Source organism: Bos indicus x Bos taurus, chromosome 28 (assembly GCF_003369695.1).
Source record: "Bos indicus x Bos taurus breed Angus x Brahman F1 hybrid chromosome 28, Bos_hybrid_MaternalHap_v2.0, whole genome shotgun sequence".
Lineage (NCBI taxonomy): Eukaryota > Metazoa > Chordata > Mammalia > Artiodactyla > Bovidae > Bos > Bos indicus x Bos taurus.
The window spans coordinates 44,106,395-44,132,751 of record NC_040103.1 but is presented as its reverse complement, the minus strand read 5'-3'; the positions used below and the strand labels follow the sequence as shown (position 1 = coordinate 44,132,751).

The following is a 26,357-nucleotide window of genomic DNA, read 5'->3' as shown; positions in this document are numbered from 1 at the left end:
CCTGAAACAGTTTAGGTCTTATTGTTATTATTCAACCGCTAAGTCATGTCCAGCTCTTTGTGACCACATGGACTGTAGCCCCTCCAGGATCCTCTGTCCATGGGATTTTCCAGGCAAAGATACTGAAGTGGGTTGCCATTTCCTTCTCCAGGGTATCTTCCTGGACCAAGAATCAAACCCACATCTCCTGCATTGGCAGGCAGATTCTTTACCACCGAGCCATCATGGAAGCCCAATTTAGTCTATAGAGAAATTAAATACAAACATGTAAGAATATGATAAAAGACGTTAAGAAACAACCACTTAAGCAGTAAATGTAAATTTTTCACTACTAACACTCTCACATCCTCTCCCTACTTAACAAAGGCATCAAGATACAGTATTTCCTCACTTTGTGACCCTTAGTTCAAAATCTCCTAAAATATGAAAGTAGAAGCAACTTCCAACTAAAAAGCCATTGTTTCCTTACTAAAGGAACTGAAAGTACTTTCTTCCTTGCAAACCCATGACACAGCTATGGAGAGCTTCACTGATTACCACGGGCTTACCTCCTCATCCTCATCATCAAAAAGTCCCTTCCCTCCACTGAACAGGCCGCCTCTAGAACCAAACGGCGAGAAGTCTTCATCTGTCAGCTTCGGGGGTGCAAATAAGTTATCTTCTTCATCTAGCAAACAGAAGGGAATGCTTTGCATGGAGAATTAAAGATGGGTTTGGAACTCCAGTTCTGGGGATTAACATTACAATACCTCCACAACCGGCAGGGAGTTTATCTAACCATATGTAATAAGCACTATTTGAATGCTGGTGGTCTGAGGGCCTTCAGACAAAAACCCATCGAATTCCTTAAAAGGTTCTTTGGGTTCCCACTCTCAAGTCTGTTAAGCGTCTGGAGCAGAGTGAACTCTGCAGGCGATCCCTTTCATCTCATTTCTTCTGAAGCAAGTATATGCTTCAGTTGCCATCAAGACCTATCCTACCAGAATTTGAGCGACAGAAGGGTAGACTGAGGGGAGATGAGACTGACACAGCCCCAAGTGGAAATACAATGGACATTGCTGCTGAACGTGAAAGGGCCTGATATGATATTCCTTACTGAAAACAAATGCTAGCAATCCCTAGTTTATAAATGTCTAGAAAGACAGCTAATGGTCCCTGTAAAATCTAGTATATCAAACCTTTAAAGCATTTTTAACCCACACTCACTTCTCCCCACACCCCCAAAAGCATGCTGTTAAATCCTTTCTAAAAGTGAACGGAGACAGATCTCATTTGTCAGCTTTAAAAGAGGCATTTTAATGAATTACGGAAGCGATATTCCCCTTCCTGAGTCAAGAGCCTCCTAAAGAAGAGGATCAAGGGGAAAGACCTACCATCTGAGGGAGTTTTCCTTTCCTTCTTCTCTTTCAACGTCTTCTGAGGTTTTGCTTCCCCTGGGGATAAGGCTTGAAGAATATTTCACAGTTTAGTAACACTCAGTCTACGCTACTGAAGCTTCATGCACATCCGCCACCCTCACAATTCCTAAGATGAGAGCAAGACATTCAACTTTGTGTGTCTGCTCCACCAGAGCACCCACTCAGCGCCCTACCCAGAGAAGACACTCAGAAGTGCCTCTTTTTAAGGCAGAAGGGTCCAGCTATCACAGCAGGTCACACACAAACCAGGATTGCACTTGCTGAAAGATTTCTTCTGATATCTTTCCACTTTGTTAAACCACTAGAAAATATTATATGCTACATTGTTAGTCAAAATAAAATACAGGAGTAAATACTAAGCCAGGGATTTTTAATCCGGGGCCGATGGTTCTCTCCGTTATTCATTAATCCCCTGAAACTTCATATATAGATGTGTGTGTGTGCATTTTTCCTGGGGAAGGGGGCAGTCCAGTGTTTACTTATCAGAGAATCTATGAAGCAAACCTGGTAAGAACTGCAATTTATGCTTTTCATGCCTTAGTAATTAAACAGGAAACCCACCTCAGGGCAGCCCAGAGAGGGGTCCCGACGGCCCACCGCCCTGTCAGTGCCTCTCAGAGGCGGCGACGTACCTGTGCGCTCCCCTTCCATCCTGCTCGAGGCGTCCCCTTTGATCCGAGCTGCCAGTTCATCAGCAAATGATGTAGGCCTGCTTCTTTTCTACAGCCAGGGAAGACCGAAGGAATCACTTGTTTGTACTATTTTTTGTGACTAACTAGTAGTTTATTTGGGGACACCTAACAAAACTATCCAAACAATGGCAAAGAAGGTGACTGATGAGAAGATATGTTTTCACTAAATAAATGTAAACATATGCACCCTATAACAGATCACCTGAGAAAGAGGACTCAGTGTTCCTTCAAAGGGAGATGCTCTCTATTTTTTTTTAATACTTCAACTTTAAAACTCGAAGATCTAGACAAGAAAAATACCACAAGGTCCTTGGGGGGAGGAGTGTTAGGATCTTGAAACTCTGAATGTGAATATATATTGAATGATCTAACTAGTAAAATCTTAATATTTGGAGAAGAAAGTGGTACTTGTTTGGCAATGTGGGATGCTCAACTATTATTCCGAAAGTGAAAATGAATTACTGAGCAAAGTGATGAAGTGAAAGGTGAGATGATGCGAAACAAGACGGTTACAAATATAAATGACAATGAAAGGAATGAATTCTAGGGGTTGTTTCTGAACCCTCGCCTGGTGATGGCAAGTAAAGCCTTTCTTACAGGCCTAGAGTTTTCTTCCATGTCTTCAACATCTTCCTCCTCCTTCTCAGAGTCAGCAAAAATGTCGCAACCATCATCATCCTCTTCTTCATCACTCATCGTTGCAATGTGCTAAAAGCATAAACCATCGGATTAAAAGTATCAGATATGGGCATCAAGCTCAAAAAGATACTACCACTCAGCTTTAGACTTCTTCAAAACGGAACAACAAATAATGCAGCAACAGTTCCGAAGCAGTAAATGTGCTGGAGCAAATCATACACGAGACTTATTTTCTGTGCAACAGCAAAAAATGAAATATTAAAAATGTCCACCACTAGCCTAAAAAATCCCATGGACAGAGGAGCCTGGTGTGCTGCAGTCCACGGGGTCGCTAGAGTCGGACGCGACTGAGCGACTTCACTTTCACTTTTCACTTTCATGCATTGGAGAAGGAAACGGCAACCCACTGCAGTGTTCTTGCCTGGAGAATCCCAGGGACGGGGAAGCCTGGTGGGCTGCCGTCTCTGGGGTCACACAGAGTCGGACACGACTGAAGCGACTTAGCAGCCGCAGCAGCAGCATACTTACTTATGTTCATTTCTCTGCTGCTGCTGCTGCTACGTCGCTTCAGTCGTGTCCGACTCTGTGCGACCCCAGAGACGGCAGCCCACCAGGCTTCCCCGTCCCTGGGATTTTCCAGGCAAAAGTACTGGAGTGGGATGCCATTGCCTTCTCCGAAGTAAGTATACTACTATCTTAACAAAAATATTAATAGTTAAAAAGAATTAGCTGTAACAACTGGAGAGACACCCAGGGCGGTCCAAGCGACAAAGCAGGGAATGATAAACCCAGAATGAACTCGCTGCCCCCGACACACGCCACTGCTACGGACACGGGCGTACCTGTGAAAGCGAAGGACAGCACTTGGAAACAATCTACTTTCAGATAACACCAGTTACCTCTAGACAGTGTAAAGATATGAAGAATAAATGACTCAAACAATCTTTTGTGTTAAGTTCTAATTTTTACAAAGGTAGCCATTGTATATAAAAACTGTTTGGTTTTTTTAGTTTTTTAACATTTAAATCAATAAACTGTGCCAATCACTATGCTTAGATCACTTTTTCAACTAATTTAATCCTTTGAACTCTGAGGTTGGCAATGGCACACAAAACAAGTCTATTTTCAACATACAAATGGTTCCACTAATGCTTTTAAATCACCACATTATTTGAAAACTGTCTGAATTTCAAGTGTTGTCCTTTGCTTTTACAAGTATGTCCATGTTTGTAGCAATGGTGTGTGTCAGAGGGTAGTGAATCTTAATAGTAAACTGCGTAAAAATACACACTCTCTCCAGAAGGACCGACTATTACAGTCATAAAGATAAGCCACATTTGTGACACACGGCAGTGAAAAACAAAAGTAACATCAAAAGGTGCTGAATCTTTCATTGATAGTTGGAAATTTTCGTGGAAAAATTTTTTCTCAATTAGGAAAGCGAAATACAAACTGGAATCATCTCAATGTACTGCTGAGCATGTTCTACCGCAGAAAAATCATACGTAATTCCAGTGCTGATGAATCTCAATGTACTGCTGAACATATTCTACAGCAGAAAACTCATACGTAATTCCAGTGCTGATGAATCTCAATATACTGCTGAACATATTCTACGGCAGAAAACTCATACATAATTCCAGTGCTGATGAATCTCAATATACTGCTGAACATGTTCTACAGCAGAAAACATCATACGTAATTCCAGTGCTGATGACATTCTGGGAAATCATTACGCGCCATCTGTTAATCTGGAATGTCTCTTAAACAGTAGTATCAAGTAGTATTAGATCACCTAATTTCTAAGAAAAGAGGTCAGAGGCAAAGGGTTTTTAGGAATGAAAACTCTGAATGTAGTATTATCTCAAAAATAAAAATCTTAAAACTATTTCCCATACACATTTAGAGACTACAACAGTACCATGCTGCTGCTGCTGCTAAGTCACTTCAGTCGTGTCCGACTCTATGCAACCCCATAGACAGGAGCCCACCAGGCTCCCCCGTCCCTGGGATTCTCCAGGCAAGAACACTGGAGTGGCTTGCCATTTCCTTCTCCAATGCATGAAAGTGAAAAGTGAAAGTGAAGTCGCTCAGTCGTGCCCGACTCTTTGCGACCCCATGGACTGCAGCCCACCAGGCTCCTCCGTCCATGGGATTTTTCAGGCAAGAGTACTGGAGTGGGGTGCCATTGCCTTCTCCAACGACAGTACCATACATGTATGTTAAATACATAAGCTTACAAAACAACTCACAAAGACGATTTAAAACGACAAAGAAATCCTTGTGATGAAATTCATATGAAAATTTCAATACGGGTAATTGGGCTATTTAGAGGCTCTGTTTCTCAATTTTTTTTTTTACTTCTTTGTTGTCCAGGAAAAATGAAGAAAATATAAAGTAAAATTGAGAATATACAAGGAAGTAGCCTAAAAACATTAAAATTTGAAGCAAACATGAATATCTATAAATATGAATAAATCCTTACTTTCCCGTAAGTCATTCAAAAGTAATTTTAATATAGATTTATTATACATGCTATGCTTAAATTAAAATTTAAAAGTCACTTCAATAGATGCATCTTACCCGGTTTTGATCATTGTCACTATGATTGGCAAAATCTTCATCTGACTCCTTTTTGGGGAGAAAAGAAAGGTTTTATTAACACTGGCTCCACTTGGAAGTACAGAAATGATGTCGTGTCTAAGTCTCTAGGGCAGCCACCACTGACTGGTTTCTGAACTGACTGCTGATCACCTGAAGCATCAAGGTGCAGATGAGGTGGAGAGTTGGCAATATCACCAAGGGCTACTCCAGTTACATATCACTTCTGTAATGCTTTTAAACCTCTCCGACAATGTACTCGTATCAATCTGCCCCATCATTTCTAACCTTTGGATTAAGAGTTGCACATGTAATTAACTAACTTATCAAAAGCTAGTTTGCATTGGTTTGCGTTGGTTTGCATTCTCTATTTTCCTTCTAAGTAAAACCACTACTTCATCAGGCCCAAGAAGGGAACATCAGTATTTAATACAAGCCATTAGGTAAAGAGTTGCTTCAGTGGCTAAAAGCGAAGGGTTTATTTAGCTACTGACAGTCAGTGAAAGCAAGGCTGTTTCACCAAGTTCATTTCCTCCTATCAGGTGTTCTGAGGGGAGGGCTGGAGGCAGGAGGAAAGGAAACCGATTGTGCCAACAGAGGAGCAGCAGCGGGGAGGAGCACGCTACAAAACTGTCGCCTTTGAGAAAGCAACATTCAGGAACGATCCTCCGGAGAGTTCCTACCCTTTGCAGTAACACATATTCCACTTAAAGGAACAATGCCAGATACAACAGGCGTCAAGGCCAAGGCCCGCAGACTCTGAGGCCTCAGAGAACAGGGAGTTGGATCAGGCTCTTTGGGTGTGAAGATGCCAGAGGTCGCAGTAAAGCTAACATTTAAGTGGACGCTTTCAGCAAGCTTCTGGTCTAGAAGGTTTTAGAGTAAAGAAAGTTTTAAATATGACTTTTCTCCTAGAATTACTCAAAGATAGAACTTACTCAAAGACTGTATCTCAGGCAGAGATTCCACCAAACTATCTAAGTTGTCCCCCTCAAAACACATTGGTAAGAAGAGGGTTTGGTGGGGAGGCAGGAGGGAGGGTAACTGTTAAGGTAATGTAAAGCTTAAAGCAGTTTTCTGTGGTTTTGTACACAGGAAAAAAAGGAACTTCCCATCCCAAGGAAAAGACTTGAGAACATGGCTTCTATTGCTATTAAGAGATTGTTGTAAACAAATTGCTAATTCGTGAATATGTTATTTACTGAGCCTGCTAAACCCACCGTAAGTTTCCTGCCCACTATGACCTGGACACACCTGCAAGCCCTTACCTCTTCCTCGTTCTCTTCTTCACTGTCTGCGATACTCCCACGATCACTGCCTACTGAACCTTCTGGTTAGAAGAAAGATAAAGGTTATAGCCAATATTCATAAGGAAACATTCTTAATTTCTTCTCAAGATCACAAACCGCCATACATCAACATCAAAAGATTTTGATAAAACCATCCATACTCATTCATTGGAATTAAAGTGTCTTCACTACAGTGAGGAATGGAATATTTACATAGGCTCAAAGTATTTCCCCACGTGATATTTATTAGTTACAAAAAAATATATTAGTTACAAAGGAAAAAACTGGCTTATACTCTCTGACGATGTCACGGTTGTGAAAAGCAAAAAGAGGCTGAGAAATGGTATCAAACCAAAAGACCAGAGAGATCTGACAACTACATGCAGTGAGGAGACTGGATTTTGAGCCAGAGAAAAAGACTGCAGAGGCCATTACTGGGACAACTGGAAAAATGGGAGTATGACTGAGGACTAGCTGGTATTAAATCCAGTAAAATCCCCTAACTTTGGTAATCATACTTTTTGCTACTGTTGTTGGAGACCTGTCAATTGGTGACTTTATTTCATATAAAAGTTACTAGGGGAAGAGGTCAAAAAGTCAAGTATACTTGACTTGAACACTCTTGCCAAGTCTCACAAGATGCAACCACTTGGATTAATTTTTTCCATTAATAAGCAGGATATAAAAACTAAAAGTCTCACATCAAAGCCCCATACATACATCCAACCAAGATGACAGATGGGCAAATGAATATTCAGAATGTGCAACGAAGTAAGAGAAAGTTCTTTTTCTTCAGATCAGATCAGATCAGTCGCTCAATCGTGTCCGACTCTTTGCGACCCCATGAATCGCAGCACGCCAGGCCTCCCTGTCTATCACCAACTCCTGGAGTTCACCCAGACTCACGTCCATCAAGTCAGTGATGCCATCCAGCCATCTCATCCTCTGTCGTCCCCTTCTCCTCTTGCCCCCAATCCCTCCCAGCATCAGAGTCTTTTCCAATGAGTCAACTCTTCGCATGAGGTGGCCAAAGTACTGGAGTTTCAGCTTGAGCATCATTCCTTCCAAAGAAATCCCAGGGCTGATCTCCTTCAGAATGGACTGGTTGGATCTCCTTGCGGTCCAAGGGACTCTCAAGGGTCCTCTCCAACACCACAGTTCAAAAGCATCAATTCTTCAGCACTCAGCCGTCTTCACAGTCCAACTCTCACATCCATACATGACCACAGGAAAAACCATAGCCTTGACTAGACGGACCTTTGTTGGCAAAGTAATGTCTCTTATACTTAGAAATACACAAAGAAATACAGCTGTCCCTCAAGGGATAGGTTCCAGGACCCCCTTTCCCCAACAGACACACACAAAGACACCAAGTTGGCATAGTGTCCACATATAACCCACATCCTTCTCCTGTAACAACCTTAACTCGTCTCCACGTTACTTGTAACACCTAATACAATGTAAACGCTATGTAAACAGTTGCCTGTGCAGCATGGCAGCTATTTGCTTTTAGGACTTTCTGTAATTTTTTATTCCCAAATATTTTCTATCCAAGTTGGTTAAATACATAGATGCAAAACCCATGGAGATGAACTGCCAACCATATACATGAGTAAGGCGGCATGATGTCTCCCAAGTAGGTTCAGGAGAAAGTAATACTATATATAGAGAGGGAGAATGATACACGAATATGGCGAAGTATTCACAAATGGAAATCTGGGTAAAGGGTATGTGAGAGTTCCGTGTCCTAGTCTTATAACTTTAAGACTTTAAAGTGAAGTTTGAAATTATTTTTAAATAAAAAGTTAAGCTATAAATGTTAAAAGCAACAAAAGTATGCAGTGCAAAAGTGTACCTTCACTAGAAAGCTCTCCAAGACCAACATCTTCCTGCTCCATGAACAGCTTTGACCCAATTAAATAAGGTAAGGGGCGGTCAATGTACAGATCCTGTGAACAATGGAAGGGAACAGGCAGTTAAATACTTAAGTTGAAAATCAAATTAGGTATTCCATTTGGCATCCTCTTCCATCTGACTACCCCAAAAAAGTTACATAATAAAAGAGGATAAGAAACACAGCAGGATTTTTTTTTCAATCACTAATTTTAAAAAAGTTAAATCCTAGGTAAAGATAGAAAAGTAAAGCTGATTCATAAAGACTTTCCCTTCTCAAGTGCCTAATTATATTAACAAAAATGGCAAAGGCTTGTAAAAAGTTTACCAGCAGTAACTGAACAAATAAAGGGGCATAACTTCATAGCAACATGCCCCAAAGGAGGAGGACCAAGGAAAGAAACTGGAAATCCTGACAAGCTTTGATGATGGTGACCTATCTTCCTCCCCTGAAAAGCAACTTGGTGAGCAAAAATCAACCAATCAACGACCCTTGAGAACGAAGTGCTAAATGTGGAGAAGCACACGGAGGAAATAACACAAATAGTCAGTGGGTAGTGGGGTGTGTGGACAAACAGGGCAGAAGGCACTAAGGGAGGGAACGGAGTAGGCCGCCTCCACGCTGCATCGGGCAGAGGCAGGAGCACAGGCAGAAGGCACGGGCTGGACAGAGAGAGACAGCTATTTACCGAGGACTGGCAGCCACCTACAGGGAAAGTGTCTACGGTCAACATAATTAACTAAAGGAATGTTTCCAACAGACTGATAAGAACCTATCTAGGAGAGGGAGGGGGAAAAAAAAACCAAAGAAAATAATAATAATGCCCCTCAGAGGTTCACGTGGTAGAATTTAGAGAAGTGAAGTTGGTAAAATAAGATCAGAAGATCAAACAGAATAAAATGAAGTAGACTATCTACAGGTACATGTTAGAGATTCTTCCATTTCAGGCCATTACAAACATCAAAAATTTAGAGCCAAGAAAGCACTCCACCCTGGAGGCATGGTCCTTTGGCTTTAACAACTCTTCCCTATTAAAAAGACACTGGGAAAAGAAGAGAACAGTTCTGTCCTTGGAAAATGACAGAAAGTTTGGGAAGGTTCATGTAAAGGTCAAAGATACAGCAAAAACTAATTTAGTGCAAAGAAATCAAAGTGCTAATTGGGCTGACTGTTCAGTGACTCAGAAGGCTTGTTCCCATGTCTTTCTGTAACAGAAAAACTGGTGAGAGACTTGCAAGGAGGAAATGTGACCCAGGCAATACATTTCCCAAGGTCTGCTGTGTGAGTTAGTCACTCAGTCGTGTCCAATTCATTGCAACTCCATGGACTGTAGCCCACCAGGTCTGTCCACGAATTCTCCAGGCAAGAATACTGGAGTGGGTGACCATGCCCTCCTTCAGGGGATCTTCCCAACCCAGGGACTGAACCCTGGTCTCCTGCACTGCAGGCAGATTCTTTACTGCGTGAGCCACCAGGGAAGCCCTGCTGCTAAATCCCTACAGTGAAAAGGCAAGATGACGACAGCGTATCAGGGTTAAAGGACCAGCCCCAGCTCGGCAGGGTTAGCTCTAACTGGAAGAAAAATGTGCGGTGAATACACGATCAGAAGAGACGGGTTTTGCAGCATGCGCCAATTCACAAAGCACTGCTGTGTCACAAGCACTCTCAAAATCAGTAAGGCGACCTCTTGTGTTTACTACTGAGCCAACCTGAGAGAAAGTAACAGTAAAGCAGTAAGTACCTGCCAGGCCAATAATCTCTTCATGAACACTCACAGTGGTTTTATTCATACTGGCTAAAACCTGGAACAACCCACATGTCTTTTAACACTTCTGAGGTCCCTCTTTGTGCAAGCTACAGAATGTCCATTTCCCAACAACCCCTGCCTCTCATGAGCCTCCTCATCCTTCGAAACCCAATTCAAATCTCATCTTCACCCTACTTTCTCCAGGCAGAAGTCAAAACATCTATGATGGTGACTTTTGTAACTGCCGCCTTTCTCTGGCCATCTGGTATGGTTATGACAAGCATCTTGAGAGTAGGAATGAAGCCCTGCATCTCTGTACTCCCCCAACTTGGCACGCTAGTACCCAGTAAGTGCTCAATCAATGCTCCTGAACAGCACCTTCTGACTGATGGAGTCAACATGAGAGCGATAAGTGGCACCGTCACTTCTTACAGCTGAAGGCCCAATCTTAACAATTCTGCGCCCAAGGACCCAGATCACAACAGGTGTAACAGTGAGTATTGCAGTTGAGTGTCTTTACCTTTGGCTCAAGGATCAATTCTAGCCGCTCATTAGCATCATCTTCTTCAGAGTCTGAGTTTCCCGCTTTTATATCTAGTTGCTCAAACGCACTGTCCAACACCTGTAAACCGTAGTTCACGGCCTCCTGGACTTTAGGAATCAGATCTACTTCTTTCTGTTCCCGGGTCTTTTCCTAGAAAAAGTAATTTTTAGTAAGATCTCCAGTATATTGATACCACCCTAATAAAACACTGGGAATGTTCACTGAAGCCTAGACTCATGCTCAAAAACAAACAAAACCAAAAAAACTTAATTAAAAATGTTGTTCTTAATCATTTACAGCGTTAAAATGTCGAAAGTCAAAGATTTTGCTGAATGCCTCAGCACTGACATTGGAGTGTTAAGTCCCAAATGTGTCTATGCACTGAACACGCACCAAACTACAGAAGGTTCTGGAACTCCAGGTTCATCATTCACAACAACAAAAGCACAACGGTGGGATGGAGCAGCCTCTGTAGACCATGTAAAAGCGCCCAAGAACAATGAACAGCACATCACAAGACATCAAGGGCACCTTCCCTCCCTGCTTCTGAAGGAACAAAGGGCCTAGGGTTTTAGCTTGGCCATGACTGTACCCACTAACCTTGGTCAATGGTCCTTAGGACAATTTCGGAGGTTAAGACTTAGAAGAAAATACTCCAGGCAGAGTCGTTATTTTTCAATTACAGTTAAAAAAATAACTGGACGATTACAGTTTATAAACTTGTTTCAAACCGAGAGAGAGTCGGTTTCATCTCTAACCTATCCTGTACGTCACCCTGGAACAATGCCCCCCACCTCGACAGAACTTTGTTCACAACACCAACCTGCTGAAAATATCCCACCCATCTCCACTTCCTGTGACAGCAGTGCTCACACACTCAACTGTGTCATCAGTTGCAGGAAGTATTGCAGAATATATTTAGTGTCATTTCCTCTCCTCACAAATATTCTGCAAGCTGACATATAATTACAGAAACAAACCATACAGTTTTCCCTTTTTCTGCCACACCACGTGGGATCTTCGTTCCCCAACCCGCGCCCCTACCCTGGGTCGGTGGCGTCTTGAGCACTGGACCCTGCAAGTTCCCATACACTGCTGCTTTGAAAGCCAAGGGAAAACCTGAGGGGTGCTTGATACTTCTACCCCAAGTGCAGAAGTCTTCTAATTCACTTTTTCGTTTTGGCTGCGTCTTTTTTGCACTCTGGTACGTTTGATTCTAAGTTAAACAGCTAACATGGTACCAAGTGTGCAAAAACATGCTTGTGGATTTTTTAAAGACAATTCACTAAATAGCTATCACTTTAAACTGAATCTTGACTTGGTCTAACCAGAAATTACTACACTTAAAACAGTTTAGCAAATCTATTAAAAATAAAATTTTTTTAATAAATTTTTAAAGGCTAGAAACAGGCAAAACTGTAGCTGGTTGCTAGTACCCTTTCTTAGTCTACACGTTCATAAGTGACAAGTAGCATGGCTTTCTTCTTACTTTCATTCTTAAACTGGTAGTAATAAGCAGCAGCACAGTCCTGAAATGACAGGGATACACAATCTTCAGAGAACTCACCACCTACTGCCCAGTATGGCCCGTTTTGGGTTTTTTTTTTAGTAACCCTCAAGGTAAAAAAGGTTTTTACATTTTTAAAGGAGGAAGGGGAAGGGACAGGAGAGGAAGAAAAGAAGAAAAAGAAGCAAAGGATAGAAATCAATGCAGCCAGCAAACAAAATATTTCTTACCTGGTCCTTTACAGAAAATCTCTACCCACCTCTGCTCTACTCTTAAGCCAGCAATCAGGAACTTAATCTACACATTTCTTAATACAATGAATTTCAGAAACAAACAAGTTCAATTGTTGAGCTGTCAAAACCAGCTTCTCCCATTTCTCCCAAAGTCCATCTCCCTGCCCCACTCTCCCTCCAGCAGCCGTACCATAAATCACTACTTTTCTTCTCTAAAGGAGCCCAAGAGAAGAGTAATTCAAAGCAAGTACCTGTTCTGGTTTTTCCGCCTCAGTCTTGAGCACCGGCTCCTCCACCTCCTCATCATATACACGCTAAACACAGAAGCAAGGTTCAGCTTTTAGTCAAAACAGCGTTTGGAATCAATCACGATGTAAGAATTCAATATACAATTTAAAAAGACAAAGACAAGAAGAAATGATTATTCAAGAAATGGCTGAGGCCAAGCAGAGAAGAGTAGACAACTTGCCCAAAATTAAGTTTAAAGAAAAGACACAAAAGACTAGGAAACATGAAAACAAAACAAAACCTTCAATCTCATGGTTGACCACAGTCACAAAATTAACAAGAAACCAGAGTTCACATGTTCTCGTTTAATCTAACCCAACGCTGGCAGAGCACTGGCGCAGGCCCTCGACGTGCGGCTCTGAGCGTGTCAAGTGGCAAAACTTACCCACCAGGTGTAAGAGCTTTCACATTTATACAGTAGAAACCATGAAGCTAAGTTACTTTTATCCTGTTGCTTAGAATGGTTGATACATTTTTATTACCTCATCTATAAGAAAACAGGCCAAGCCCACCAATGATGTGTCAGAAGACCGGTCGTGGGACTCGCCCACACAGCTTGGGCAGGCGGCTTCTCTTTTCTAATACAGAGCCATCGTTCTGGCAACTCATTGTCATTTTTTTTTAACTATTTATTGTTGCCTAAACTCCCAAAGCAAAACATTCTCATTATAAATAGTGCAGTGATGAGAATGCTCTAGAATTAGACACTAGTAATGGTCACAAAACTCTAAGAACACACTAACATCTACTGCCTTCTATACTTTTAAAAGGGTGTATTTTATAGTGTGTAAACCCTATGTCAAATAAAATTAAAATGTCAATATAAAGATAGTTGCAGAAGAGATATATTTAAAAATAATTCCATCCCTGCCTCCAACCTCATCCTCAGAATAATTAAGTTTGGTGTGCGCTCCTCTTTGTTTCCCAAGGCTCTTACACAAATTTATACGGACATAGGCACACATTCAGTTTTCTGCCCTTCCAGCTTTGAAACAAAACTGCATTCATATGACACGTATCCTTCTGCCCCACTTTTTCACTTGATATTCTCATAAACCACTTTCTAGGTCAACGCATATAGATTTGACTCAATTGTTTTTATATCTACATAATATTTTATGGTATGAAGTTGACTATAGTTAGTTCAAGAATTCTCTATTACAGAACATTAAGGACATTTCCAGTTTTTGCTAGTGTAAACCAGCTACTGTAAATATGTACTAAGTTCTTAGGCCATGGATCATTTATTTCTACAGGCTTCTCAAAAACAGGATTGCGAAGCCAAAGGACAAAACTCTGGTTTACTCTTCAGAGCTTCTTCTAGATCTCAGTGTGGAACAACTCTCACTGCCATGGCAACACACCCCAGTGCCCACTTCCCGGACCTTCGCCAGCAATGGAATGAGGTCGCCCATCTTTTCAAAATAACTATCAATCTGATTAGACAATGTTATTTTCAAATGTTCATATCTTCTAACCCAAGGTCAATCTGATTAAACGGTGTTATTTTTAAATGTTCACATATTCCAACCCAAGAATTCTACTTCTTGAAATTTGGTTCCAAGAAAAATAAATACAAGCAGTCAGATGCTCATGGCATCAGATTTACATTCAAAATCACAAACACCAAATCTGTAACTCTCTGCAATTCCAATCAAAATACTAGTAGACTTTTCTGGGGAAATTAGCAAGATAATCCTCAAATTCACAGAAGTAAAAAAGCCAAGGATAACTATGAAAATTATGAATAAAGAGAAGTCACAGAGATTTGCCCTATTAAGTCTTACTAGAAATCTCCGGTATTTAAGATTGTGACACTTACTACAGCAGATAAAGATAATAAAAGACAGAGGTAAGAGGCAGACGCACAGTCCCACGTGAGCCTATTTATATTTACAAGAACACACAGTCACACGTATGTCACTGACGGAAAGACCTACACGATAAAAGTTACCTTATATGGAAAAGAAACAAAGGAGACCCCCAGCTCATACTACACACACACGTACCGATACACGCCCAAAGACTATATACATACTCTCCACGTAAGAAGAGTAAAGAGACGGCAAAACAAACGAGCCCACACCCAAAGTATTTACAGCTGAGGAAAAAAATATTAACATCTGTTAATATAAGGCAGTGCACATTATTAGCATTTGTGGTTATTATCTGTTCTTTCCTACATACACAAAATATTTTATCTTAAAAAGTTTTGTATGGGGGATTGTTAAATAATGGTAGCCATAAAATGAAATAGAAACAGAAATTAAGTTCAGTAAATCTTACAGATGTGTTAAAATGCTTATAAAATAATATGCTAACATGAAGAAAAAGGCAGGCTGCAAATACATACATATAGACAAGGTTAAAGTTATGCACATACATATGATTAGAAAAAATATGCCAACGTGTTGAGTGGCTGGTTAATTTGGGGTGGTAGAATTATAGTTGACTTCTGTAGCTTAAATTTTTTCACATTTTAATACTTTTTATACATATTTACCTCTCCTACTATAAGTGTCCATTATTCTTACAACAACAAAGGGAAAAACTTAAAGTCCAATGTCTGCATGGGAATGAACTTGGAATATACATGTCAAAATCTTGAGAGGCTCTTCTTTAGTATCTGAAATTTCATATGCTGTTTCTTTTTCCATATTAAAAAAAAATCATTCTACAAAGACGAGAAATTAGGGGAGTAATTTTCAAAGGCATGAACAAAAAATGGCAAATAAATCTTAAAATTGAGACTTTAAGACAAGACAGCTGCCAAGGTCACTTCAGACTTTAAATAGCAAGACCATTTAACTTAAAAGACTGAGCTTCAAGCTTAGGTCTGAACAGCATCAATACCCTCCTTTTCCTCCTGCCTGTCATTAAAAACACCTCACGAGACATCAGCAGGCTTCAGAAAGCCAACATGGCATCTGGGAAACCAGCCAGCAAGCACACAAAACCCGTGGGGGCTTTTAAGGGTGGGCAGGACCACGTGTCTCAAGTACTCAGTTCACAAGCAGGTAAACAATGCTGACTCACCTCACCCTTCAGACTGAACTCACAGCTTCATGGGTTGCTCAATCATTTTAAAATCAGGTAGCCATTCACACAACTGTCAAATATCTTTGATATTTCTACTTGAAGAATCTTTTCCTCATTTGGGGAGATGAGGTAAGAGGTGAAGGTGAGGAATAAGAGAAAAATCTGACAAGGGGCTGAGATTTCCTCCCACATTATACACAGCCATGGTCCTCTTTACTTTTATGATCTCTCATTAATTCATGCAAATATTCACTGAGTCTCTATGTATCAGGCTCACGGTGAACCCAAAGAACATAACACTTAGTAAAAATGTGGGGCTTGATTTAGTAGAGAAGTTTAACACATCAAACCATATCGATAGATGTAGAATTACAGTCATAGGAAGTGCTATGAAAGAAGTCGTTAATTAGGTCACTCAAGGTTTCAGGACAAAATTCCTAAAGGAACAGATTAATGAAGCTGCAAGAACTGTATTCCCTACCAATAAGGCACTGATGCACTGGCCACTGCTAATCAGCATTTCTCCTCCTTCAGAGTCCCCTCGTGAGCCTTTACTAAAGGTACTGATTTTTCTTGCCCTAAAAAGTCTTGATTGCTTTTCAGTTTCACTAACTCTATAATGCAGTTCGCAATCTACTAGCTGCCTCTGAGGTCAGTTACTAAAACCTAAAAACCTATTACTTTGTGTATTTTTCCAATAAACTACCATGAAACCAAATAGCACCATCATTTAAGACCGAATTGTAATACATGAGTCCTGATGTCAGGGTTTGAAGAAAACATTTGCAAAGCCAAATCACTGCCAAATGTATTATCAGCAGGTAGATTCCTCCAGTTTTATTAAGCGTTAGCCATCCTTTTAACAACATGACGCTCTACCACAAATGGAAAGGACATGTAACACGTGGCATTACAGGGAAGTCTGGGAACCAGTTCGACTTGGCAGTGGCCACAAGCACATCTAGAGCGAAATTTGGCCGCAGACTGGAAGCGGAAGCAGCACAAGACAAAGGAGACAGAGAGATGGATGTAGGGAATCCAAGGAGCGAACAGAAATCATGAACTATTACCAAAAAATAACCAACAAAAACAAAAGTAAACAAAAAAACCTCCCACAAAAATTAGATTATCAGAAACTCAGAATCTAAGAAAACTTGGAAAGAAAAGAAGAGCTGGGGAAAGAGAAGACCTGAAGGTTATTATTCAGAGAAAGAAGCTTATAATGCCCGTTTCCCCCAAAGTGCCAGTCAGGACCAAGCCAGTATCAGTGTGCTACAGGCACACCAGGTACAAAAGGCAGCTCCCAATTCTCCTCCTGGCCCACTCTAGGGCTGCAAGGCTGACTGCTGAGAAGAGCTAAGCACCTGATCCAGCGAGAAAGGTACAGAATGAGAGCAACAGATATAGTGAAAAGGACACAGGATTCAGCGCGATGAAAAACTAATAGGACCACACACACACTACTAAAGCGGAGACGAGAGTCCTGTAGACTGCCTCTCCCAACAGGAACATGCTCAGGACCAAGCACGGACGTTCTGCGCAGATGACCAGAAAATGATTACAGATTTAACTAGAAGATTGGCTATATCTTAAGTTACAGGCAAAGAGATATTTAAAACCTTTATTCAGATCTTTATTTTACACACAGGTTCCCCCAAAAGCCCAGTAGTGGCATTTCAACCTCAGTTACTAAAAATGTACAAACATGCTGTGTAAGATATCTGCAGGACAATATTTAGTCTCCTCTTAACAATCCTAAATCTTTGTATAATCTTGCAATTTTCAAAATCATTTTTATTACTTTGTATCTAACAGTCTCAGGAGATAGCCTAATTTAATAATCCTCTTTTCACAGTATAACTAACACTGATACTTAGAAAGTTAGTCACTCTATGAGAAACACAGGTCAGCTTAACTAAGCTTCCTCTCCATCTTCTAGAATAATCTCCCCTACAGTCATGGAGCTCCAGCCACATTTTATTCTTTTTTATTCTGGAATAACACTATTACAGAAAATTGTGATGTTCTCTAAGAGGGGGCTCTAGTTTACCTACGTGTTCCTAGAATCTAAAACTTTGAAACTTGATAAACCGACAAAATTGCACTTGGGTTAAAGTGCAACAATCTGTTTAGAGTTGATTTTATGACACAGCTTCAGCCAGCACAACAAAGCATTAGTTCAGAATAGTCCAGGTAGACACACACATGCTTTTAATATAACTTAACAGAACATAATGCATACAATTAATAACATGCTGGTGCCAGAGGACCAGACCAGGTGTATGGCTTTCCTTATAGAGGATAACAAGGCTTGTTGGAGGGCCATGCAATTCACCAAAACTGCTGATAACTCCAGAATTAACAATGGATGAAAACACTGGAATACCAGGAAATTTTTATCATTAGGTTTTCTCAAAGGCTTGAAAAAACAGGTAAACTTCACTAATAAAAAGGGAGAGAACATCAATTACCAAGAAGTACTACTTACACCAAAATTTAAGAGAACCTAACAATAGGTCACTTAATATCAGTGACTACTGCTCCTTCTAACAGTATTATTTCTTTAAAAATCGGATGTCACTAAGTAACTCACGTTTTCAATGAACTGGGTATTAGACAGCATAAGGAACTCATTGAAGACATTATGCAGGCGGCAATCTGTGGCTTTAGTCTCCCGAATTAGTCCATCCACCTGTTTCTTGATTTCATGAGTCCTAGAGATAGTCTGTTGTGAAAATTCCTGTAGAAACTGTAGTAGCTATTTAAAAAAAAAAACACATACAGTAGTATCAATATGCGTCTATTACACGCATCTATTCTGCACATCAAAACAGAGAAGCAGCCACTTCCTTTCACCTTGGTGTGTGTGCGTGCTGGAATGGGAAAGGGATGCTGCTTTTGACAGTACCAAGACCAAGCAGCACAGAAAAACATTGAGAAAGCTCGTCAGAACAGTGGCAGTGAGTCAATGGACACTTCCTGTCTCGTCTCCGGAGAAATTTTAAAGTGCTGTTTGGTTGTCATTCTTCAGGGATCACAGACGAGAGGCAAAATAACAAAGCACTACTCATCCAAAACTCCTACGCAAATGGGACTTTGGAATCACGGCTCTGAGCTTGTCGGGCCCCAGGCGTAAGGTGTCTTACTCAACGATATTCATATACTGGTTTGTCTCCCACCCCACTCAGTCCAGGTCTCAACAGGGAGTCGCCTATGAGGCGCCACTGTAAGCCTGCGGCGTGGTGGAAGCCTAACTCTCAGGATGGAGCCGGCGCCTGGCTGAAAAAACCAAACAAGGAAGAGACCACCCTGCGATGGGCGGCAGTAAGTCAACCGGCCGGCATCCGCCCAAGTGCCTGAGGACTGCCGCCAGGAAGTTTTCGAGAGCAAGAAGGGATGTTATTTAGTCCACGAGAGACAGAGCGGGATCGACTGGCTGGAGAGGGGCTGGGACTGATGTCCTCCGCTCGCAGGCCGCGCATCACCCCCAGACGGCCCGCCCTCCCCTCCCGTCCCGGGTCCCGCCTCTCACGCCCGCGTCGGCCGCCAGCGACCAGCTCTGGCTGCTCCTGCGGATCTCCTCCACCGACCAGGGACGCTCCCACACGGGCTCGGACGCCGGCGCTCGCTCCTGGTCGGGGGTGGTCCGGTTCATCTGCAGCGGGAAGGACGAGAAGAGGGGCTGAGCTCCGGGGAGGCGGCGGACGCGGCCCAGCCCCAACCCAGAGCGCCGCCCTCACCATCCCGGCTGTGCAGTTTGGTGGGCTCCGAAGCCGCAGGACCGCACCCGCCGAGCCCCCAACGTCTCCGGAAGCCTAGCCCCCAGCAGTGCGGCCCTGGCACGTGACCAGCCTCACGTGACCAGAGCGCCCCGTGACCTGCCCCTCACGTGACCGGATGTGGGGCGTGCCGCCGAAGGGAGGCTGCGCCAGCTGGCTGCGGGTGAGTCACGTGCATGGATCTAGCGATGATCCCACAGGAGCTAAGAGAAAAGGAGAAAGGCAGATATATGATATCACTTACATGCAGAAACTGTATGTGGAACGACACAAATGAACTGTATGTGAAACAGAGTCACAAATGCAGAGAACAAACTGGTGGTTGTCAAAGGGGTAGGGGGTCAGGGGAGGAATGGATTGGGAGTTTGGGGTTAGCAGATGCAAACTATTACAGATTTAACGGATAAACGACGCGGTCCTAGGAAACTATATTCAATATCCTGTGGTAACTCGTAATGGAAAAGAATATGAAAAGGAATGTATATGTGTATAACCCTCACTCTGGTGTACAGCAGAAATTAAAACACTGTAAGTCAACTATACTTTAATAATTTTTTTAATCTGTTTCACTTTAGAAAAGGAAAAACAAAAACAAAACAAAACTGGAAGACTGCGGAAGCCAGGGGGCGCTGAAGGGGTGCATGAGTCAAGTTGAGCTTCAGCTGAAGGGGCCGAGTGGCAGGCGCGTAATTAGTCCGGAAGTACGCAGGGAACCAGATGTGTTCAGTGGGGAGCCAAAAGGATCTTGGAAAACCCATCCAAAGAGCTTTAAACGTCCGGAGATGTGTGCAGAAGAGCTCGCGGCTGCTGCGCCTCTTCCTTGCTACATCTCCGCTGACTGTCACTGGATCAGCACACAGAAACCCAGATTTACTGGAGATTGACCTATCTCGTTATCCTCATGCTTTTAAGGACATGCGCGGTTTCAACTCACTGGGTAGGGCCTCCTTAAAATCCTTTACTCCCTAAATCCTTTACTCCGTAGGCAATGCCCTCAGATTCAAGTCCAAATTTCTCGTGTGACAGGCAAAATCCATTTGTAATTTGACCCCTGCCTGTGAATCCATTCTCAACTTTCCCGGCTTCCCAGGAGCGCTCAGTGATTCAGCTGCTCTGCCTCACACTTCCCCGAAGGTCCATCTGCAGAGACCTTCTTCTGCCAGACCAACTTACCTTTTAAAATGAAGATTCCAATTTCTTTCCATTCCTATGTGCCCATGGGCAAGTTATTTAATCCTTGTCAGTTACCTGTCTTTCAGGAATGTGGTGTTAAATGTGGTAAATGTGGTATTTGTGAAGTACCAGGGTGCCTGCCATACTGTAAGCATTAAACGTAGCTCTTCCCGTGTTTTCTATGCCCTTTGTTTATCAAACTCTTGCCCTATGTTTTGTGTTTGCCTTGAGCGAAGACTTCCCTGATTACCCCAAGGATAGTTTTGAGTGCCCCTCCTCAATTATTTGGGTGGGGCTTACCTCCTAGCTCAGTTCCTAAAGAATCTGCCTGCAATGCAGGAGACCCGGGTTCTATCCCTGATTGGGAAGATCCCCTGGGGAAGGAAATGGTAACCTTCTCCAATATTCCAGCCTGGAAAATCCCATGGAGGGGGAGTCTGGGAGGCTACAGTCCATGAGGTCACAAGAGTCAGATACAACTTAGTGACTAAACCACCACCACCACCTCAGTTATTTTCTACAAGTTTGCACAAATATCCAGGCTTCCCTGGTGGTTCAGAGAGTAAGCAATCTGCCTGTAATGTGGGAGAGCCTGGTTCCATCTCTGGATTGGGACGATCCCCTGGAGAAGGGAATGGTCACCCACCCCACTATTCGTGCCTGGAGAATTCATGACAGGGGAGCCTGGTGGGCTGCAGTCCATGTCTGGAAGAGTCGGACATGACTGAGCAACTAACACCGTCACACTTTTCCCAAATATTCATCATAGAGTATCACATTATGTTTTATAATGTCTCATGTATAATAATATATAACATGTTTGAAGTACTAAGAATTTACTACTTTATACATACTACTTCATTTAATTCTCACAATGACTGTGTGAAGCAGGTACTCTGATGCTTGCATCATAGTTGAGGAAATAAGAGGCACAGAGAGGTTAAGTGACTTAGACAAAGCAGTAAACAAGCGGTGCCTGGAGCCACGCTATCAGCCACTGTGTTGCTCCATAGCTAGTCTTACTTTCTTGAAGCAACTTCACTTTTAAGTTGCATCTACCAACCTCCTGGCCATTCCTTCACATTCATTTAAAATATTTTTAATAAATAAAACCGCTTTAGAATTTGGTTGGTAAAACTGGGCCGAGCCAATTACCAAACTTACATCTCCTCTGACATCATCATGGACAACTTCAGTGGGCACGTGGGTAAGCTTGGCCTCAATGTACCTTAATCTGCATTCCAATTCTCAGAGCCCCTCAATTACCCACACTCTGGACCTTATCAACTGAAACTGCTGACTTCTCACTGTGGACTGTAACAGAGCTGCCTCTTAAACTTCCAAGTCCCTCTGTTATTCCCTGGTCTTTTCTCAACTAACCCAAGTCTCTCAATGCCCCACCACACCATTTCACCCTCTCATCTTTATTTTCTGTCCTGAGGTGTCTCCACGGGGATCTTGCTAAAATGCAGATTCTAAATGAACAGGTACAAGATGGGGCCTGAGACATTGCATTTCTGACAAGCTCCCAGGTGATGCCCAGACTCCTCAAACTAAAGAGTTGGAATAAAGAGCCAGGCTGAATTCCCTGGTGAGCAGTACAGCTGCATGGCCAACCTTGTGAGCCAGTGTGTCTCTGTGCCATATGAAAAGTCACTAAGAAAGGTTGTCATAGAGGAGAGAGGCCAAGTGTTGCTTTGGGAGGCTCCCATGGAAGCCAGGAACTGGGCCCTACAATTTATGTAGAGGGTCTTCGGTGGGAGTGCAATGTATTAGGGTCAAACCCTTTGCATGGTAGTGGAAGAAAATTGCTTAGGCTTAGAAACTGAAGTAGCCCTCTCTTGAACTGTGGGCTTTAGGGGGGCCCAGACATAGCAGGACTCCGCAGTTTCCTTGCAGCCCCCTGGACCACTGGACCACAGGGGAGAAGGAGAGGGGTCTGCCCAGTCATTGTCCAGGCACCAAGCCAACACAAGTTCAGGGGATCAAGCATTAATGATGTTTATACACCAGGAACTTTGAGAGTCTAGTCAGTTAAGTAACCAGTAGCCACTGCATTAGGAACTTCAAAGGAGAGAAAGAAATAGAACCAGTGGTACTGAGAGAGTCCACTCCCAGGCAGGTTGATAAGAAGTCCAGGGTCCCCAAGGAGGAGAAAGGGGTCTGGAGCCCTTGAGGAGGAGAAAGGAGTCTGAGGCTCTCCAGGAGAAAAGTACAAACCTTATCTTCTCCATTGTTTTGTCTTAGTCAATATAACAATGTATCTCCTTAAGGACAAGTTTCTCCTTAAGGAGGTTTTCTGACTAATCTTGTTATCTTAAGACATACGTTGTGGGAGTGAGTCTGGTAAGACCTTTCTATTATTAGCTCTAATCTTGTTAATTTAAGATGTATATTGTGGGAGTGGGCCTGGTAAAAGTATATAAGGCCTTGATCAGGCTAGTGAGTGGGGGCACTGCCTCTGTCCCCATTCTGATGTCTATGTCAGAAGCTTTCTCTGTCCCTTTTTATACTTTAATAAAACCCTGCTACATGAAAGCTCTTGAGTAATCAAGCCTGGTGCCTGGTAGCAAAGCTAAATCTTCGGAGATCAGGAATCCAACATCATTCACAGTAAGCTATCATTACAATACAATCAGCAGTACTGTAAAAATTCAAAATGTAAATTCCAAATAGATTCTGCAAATTTTGACTTAATACTGGGGTTTCAGAATATGGATAAAGTTCTGAGGGCTGTGGGGCTAGAGAGGAAATACTTTAGACTTTGCAGTATGAAATTTGAATTTAATGTTCTCGTAAGTATTTTATTTCTACAACAGCATCATTTTAGAAGAGCAAATTAAATTTTCCAGGTTGCCAAACAGAAGGATTTATAAGCAGTTGATTGGAAAGAAGGGACAAATTTAAACTAGCAAAATGCGTAAGCCTGATACTAATTAGTGACATAAAGAGTTGTTCTGAGTGTGCTTCCGGATTTCCCCTTTTCTTGATATTATATGCTAGAGCTCGGAAAGTGGATAGCTCAAGAGAGGTCACAGAAAAGCTTTAATAGTCTAGAAACTATTGGGTCGGTTTCATTGTGTCACTGAAACCTTACCTGAAGTATAATTTTTCCAGCCTGCTTATATAAAAGACGACTTTCACACACACACACACACACACACACACACACACGCAAACACACACACGCCTTTGCTTAGCAAGGTGCTAGTAACCTGCATATTCAAGAGTGGGTGCTACCATCCTTAGTCCACAGCTGAGTATGGCGGACGCCTCTCCTTCCTTAAGATCCCAGCGTCTGGTGAGTACTGTGGGGTAGAAGGGAGGGAGGAGAGAGAGAGCGTGCATCCTGTTGTGCGAAGGTTGGTAAGCCACTTGCCTACACAGCCCATTCCCTGAATGCATAGCTAGTCTAGGTTAGCAGATCTGCCGTCTATGCAAAGGCAAGCGTGTCCAGAAGGAAAAGAACTGTAATCAAACTCATTCAGCAAATAATCAGACTTTGAAAGTAAAATCAGACTTTACAAAGAAGACTAAAGCCCTGGTATGTACCCCACTCCAAACTCTCCCCACAAGCCAACATGTACCGCTCACCCCACTCTTCATCTGAGCTCATCCCTTAGAGATGACCTTTTTTTTTTAAATTTTATTTTATTTTTAAACTTTACATAATTGTATTAGTTTTGCCAAATATCAAAATGAATCCATCACAGGTATACATGTGCTCCCCATCCTGAACCCTCCTCCCTCCTCCCTCCCCATACCATCCCTGTGGGTCGTCCCAGTGCACTAGCCCCAAGCATCCAGTATCGTGCATTGAACCTGGACTGGCATCTCGTTTCATACATGATAATTTTACATGTTTCAATGCCATCTGATGTTTAAGTTTTCAGAGCTTTTTCTATGTGTTTATTTATATGTGTCTACCTATCTATCTATCTGATCTATACATAAAGGATTTATTTATGTGGTTTTACACATGTAAACTGCTTCCCTGATGGCTCAGTAGTAAAGAATCCGCCTGCAATTCAGGGGACGCAGGAGACTTGGGTTCAATCCCCAGGTCAGGAAGATCCCCTAGAGGAGGAAATGGCACACCACTCCAAGTAGTCTTGCCTGAAAAATCCCATGGATAGAGGAGCCTGGCGGGATACAGTCCAAAGGGTCACAAAAAGTCAAACGTGACTAAGTGTCCCTGCCTACACACATGGACACGGATTCTGTACCTTTCATTGTGCATATTTTTAAATATTCACAATATACCTCTCCATACTATCAGAAGCTAAACTATTCTTTTTAACTACTGTGAAGTATTCTGCAGTAAGAACATGCTATGGCTTATTTAGTTGTTACCTCACTTACTTAGGTTCTTTCTAATATCTCACTGTTACAAGGCAAGCTGCTAGATATCCTTGACTATGCTTCCTTGCACCCATATGCAAATATTTTTATTTTAATAGATATGCTAAATTGTTCTCCAACTTGTGCCAAAATACACCTCCAATGGTGGTCTATGAGGGTGTAACTGTCCAACTTCCTAACTAACTTGTGCTATTATCAAAATTATTTGCAATCTGATCAGTAAAAATGGCATCTCGGTGCCATATATTTGTAATTCCTTCATAACTAGGGAGATTGAGCATCTTTTCCTTAGCTTATTGGCAATTTTCCTTTTCCTCAAATAGTTTTTTCACACAAATCTCCCATTTTTTTAATTCACTTAAAATTTTTTTCTTATTACAGTCAATCGTTTGTTTGAATTTAACCATGTTCTCTTACTTTGCATTTGCTATTTCCTGTGGTCTCCTTTTGATTCTTTTTCCTCCCCATTCCTGATTTCTGTTGGGTTGATTAAATTTTCTTTGTTCCATTTTTTTTCCTCTGCTGGTGTGAAATTTATATATTCCATTGCTATTTTTTTACTCAATTTTTTATATCCACACAGAAAGTTATACTTGCCTAACAAAATCTAAAGTTAATCAGTAGGCATATACTCGTCCCAAACAGGACATTTTCACTTCCTTCTGCTGTTTCCCTTCTCCCCAAATCCTCCATTGAGATCAACCAGAATTCTAATTCTAGATTGTTCTTGTAAACATTTTTGGTAATCAGTACTAACTTAGTCTTAAACTATAGGAATAGCTGACGCAGTGGTTGAGATTACTTTTTTCATACTGCTTTTTCTTCCGGATTCCTTCAGTCTTTCTCCTGTGTGGGTGTACACCTTGAGTACTTGTTCTAGTGAGAATCTGCTGGTGCTGAACTTTCTTAGAGGCTGAATGCTTAAAATCTGCCTCTTCACCTGTGCTTTTAAGTGACACTATCTCTGAGTGTAGAATTCTAAAATGACAGGGACTTTTCAATAGCTCGTTGAAAGTATTGCCTCATCGTCTTCTTGTATACAGTGTTGCTAATGAAATTGACAATGAAAATCTGATCCTTATTTCTTTAGACCATCTTTCTTTTTTGGTAACTTTCAGCGTTTTTTTCCCTTTATTTTGAAGTGCTGAAATT

General features: G+C 42.0%; 1 protein-coding gene and 1 long non-coding RNA gene across 11 annotated transcripts in view; one reads left to right on the top strand and one right to left on the bottom strand.

The window, feature by feature from the left end:
• LOC113885608 (WASH complex subunit 2-like) overlaps positions 1-19,782 on the bottom strand; it is a 45,311-nt gene extending 25,529 nt beyond the window's left edge. For 4 of the 9 annotated variants that reach the window (XM_027531159.1, XM_027531162.1, XM_027531163.1 and 1 more), the window contains exons 1-12: positions 19,632-19,731; positions 19,424-19,546; positions 18,485-18,649; positions 12,816-12,878; positions 10,801-10,974; positions 8,495-8,588; positions 6,619-6,680; positions 5,333-5,380; positions 2,708-2,818; positions 2,051-2,138; positions 1,374-1,445; positions 549-667 (exon numbers count right to left, since the gene is read on the bottom strand). In XM_027531159.1, the coding sequence (XP_027386960.1) occupies positions 549-667; positions 1,374-1,445; positions 2,051-2,138; positions 2,708-2,818; positions 5,333-5,380; positions 6,619-6,680; positions 8,495-8,588; positions 10,801-10,974; positions 12,816-12,878; positions 18,485-18,649; positions 19,424-19,546; positions 19,632-19,634 (1,122 nt within the window). In that variant the 5' untranslated portion in view covers positions 19,635-19,731. Of the gene's footprint in view, positions 1-548; positions 668-1,373; positions 1,446-2,050; positions 2,139-2,707; positions 2,819-5,332; positions 5,381-6,618; positions 6,681-8,494; positions 8,589-10,800; positions 10,975-12,815; positions 12,879-18,484; positions 18,650-19,423; positions 19,547-19,631 lie in introns of all 9 variants that reach the window. The other 5 variants (XM_027531157.1, XM_027531158.1, XM_027531161.1 and 2 more) reach the window with 3 other exon arrangements.
• Positions 19,769-21,025, top strand: LOC113885609. Of its 2 annotated transcripts, none has more exons than XR_003509262.1 (2): positions 19,769-19,833; positions 20,246-21,023. It is a non-coding gene; the product is annotated as an uncharacterized LOC113885609 (long non-coding RNA). The 2 variants fall into 2 exon arrangements; XR_003509263.1 differs by lacking the exon at positions 19,769-19,833 and adding an exon at positions 19,840-19,950 and having other exon boundaries at positions 20,246-21,025.
• The last annotated feature ends 5,332 nt before the right edge of the window (positions 21,026-26,357 follow it).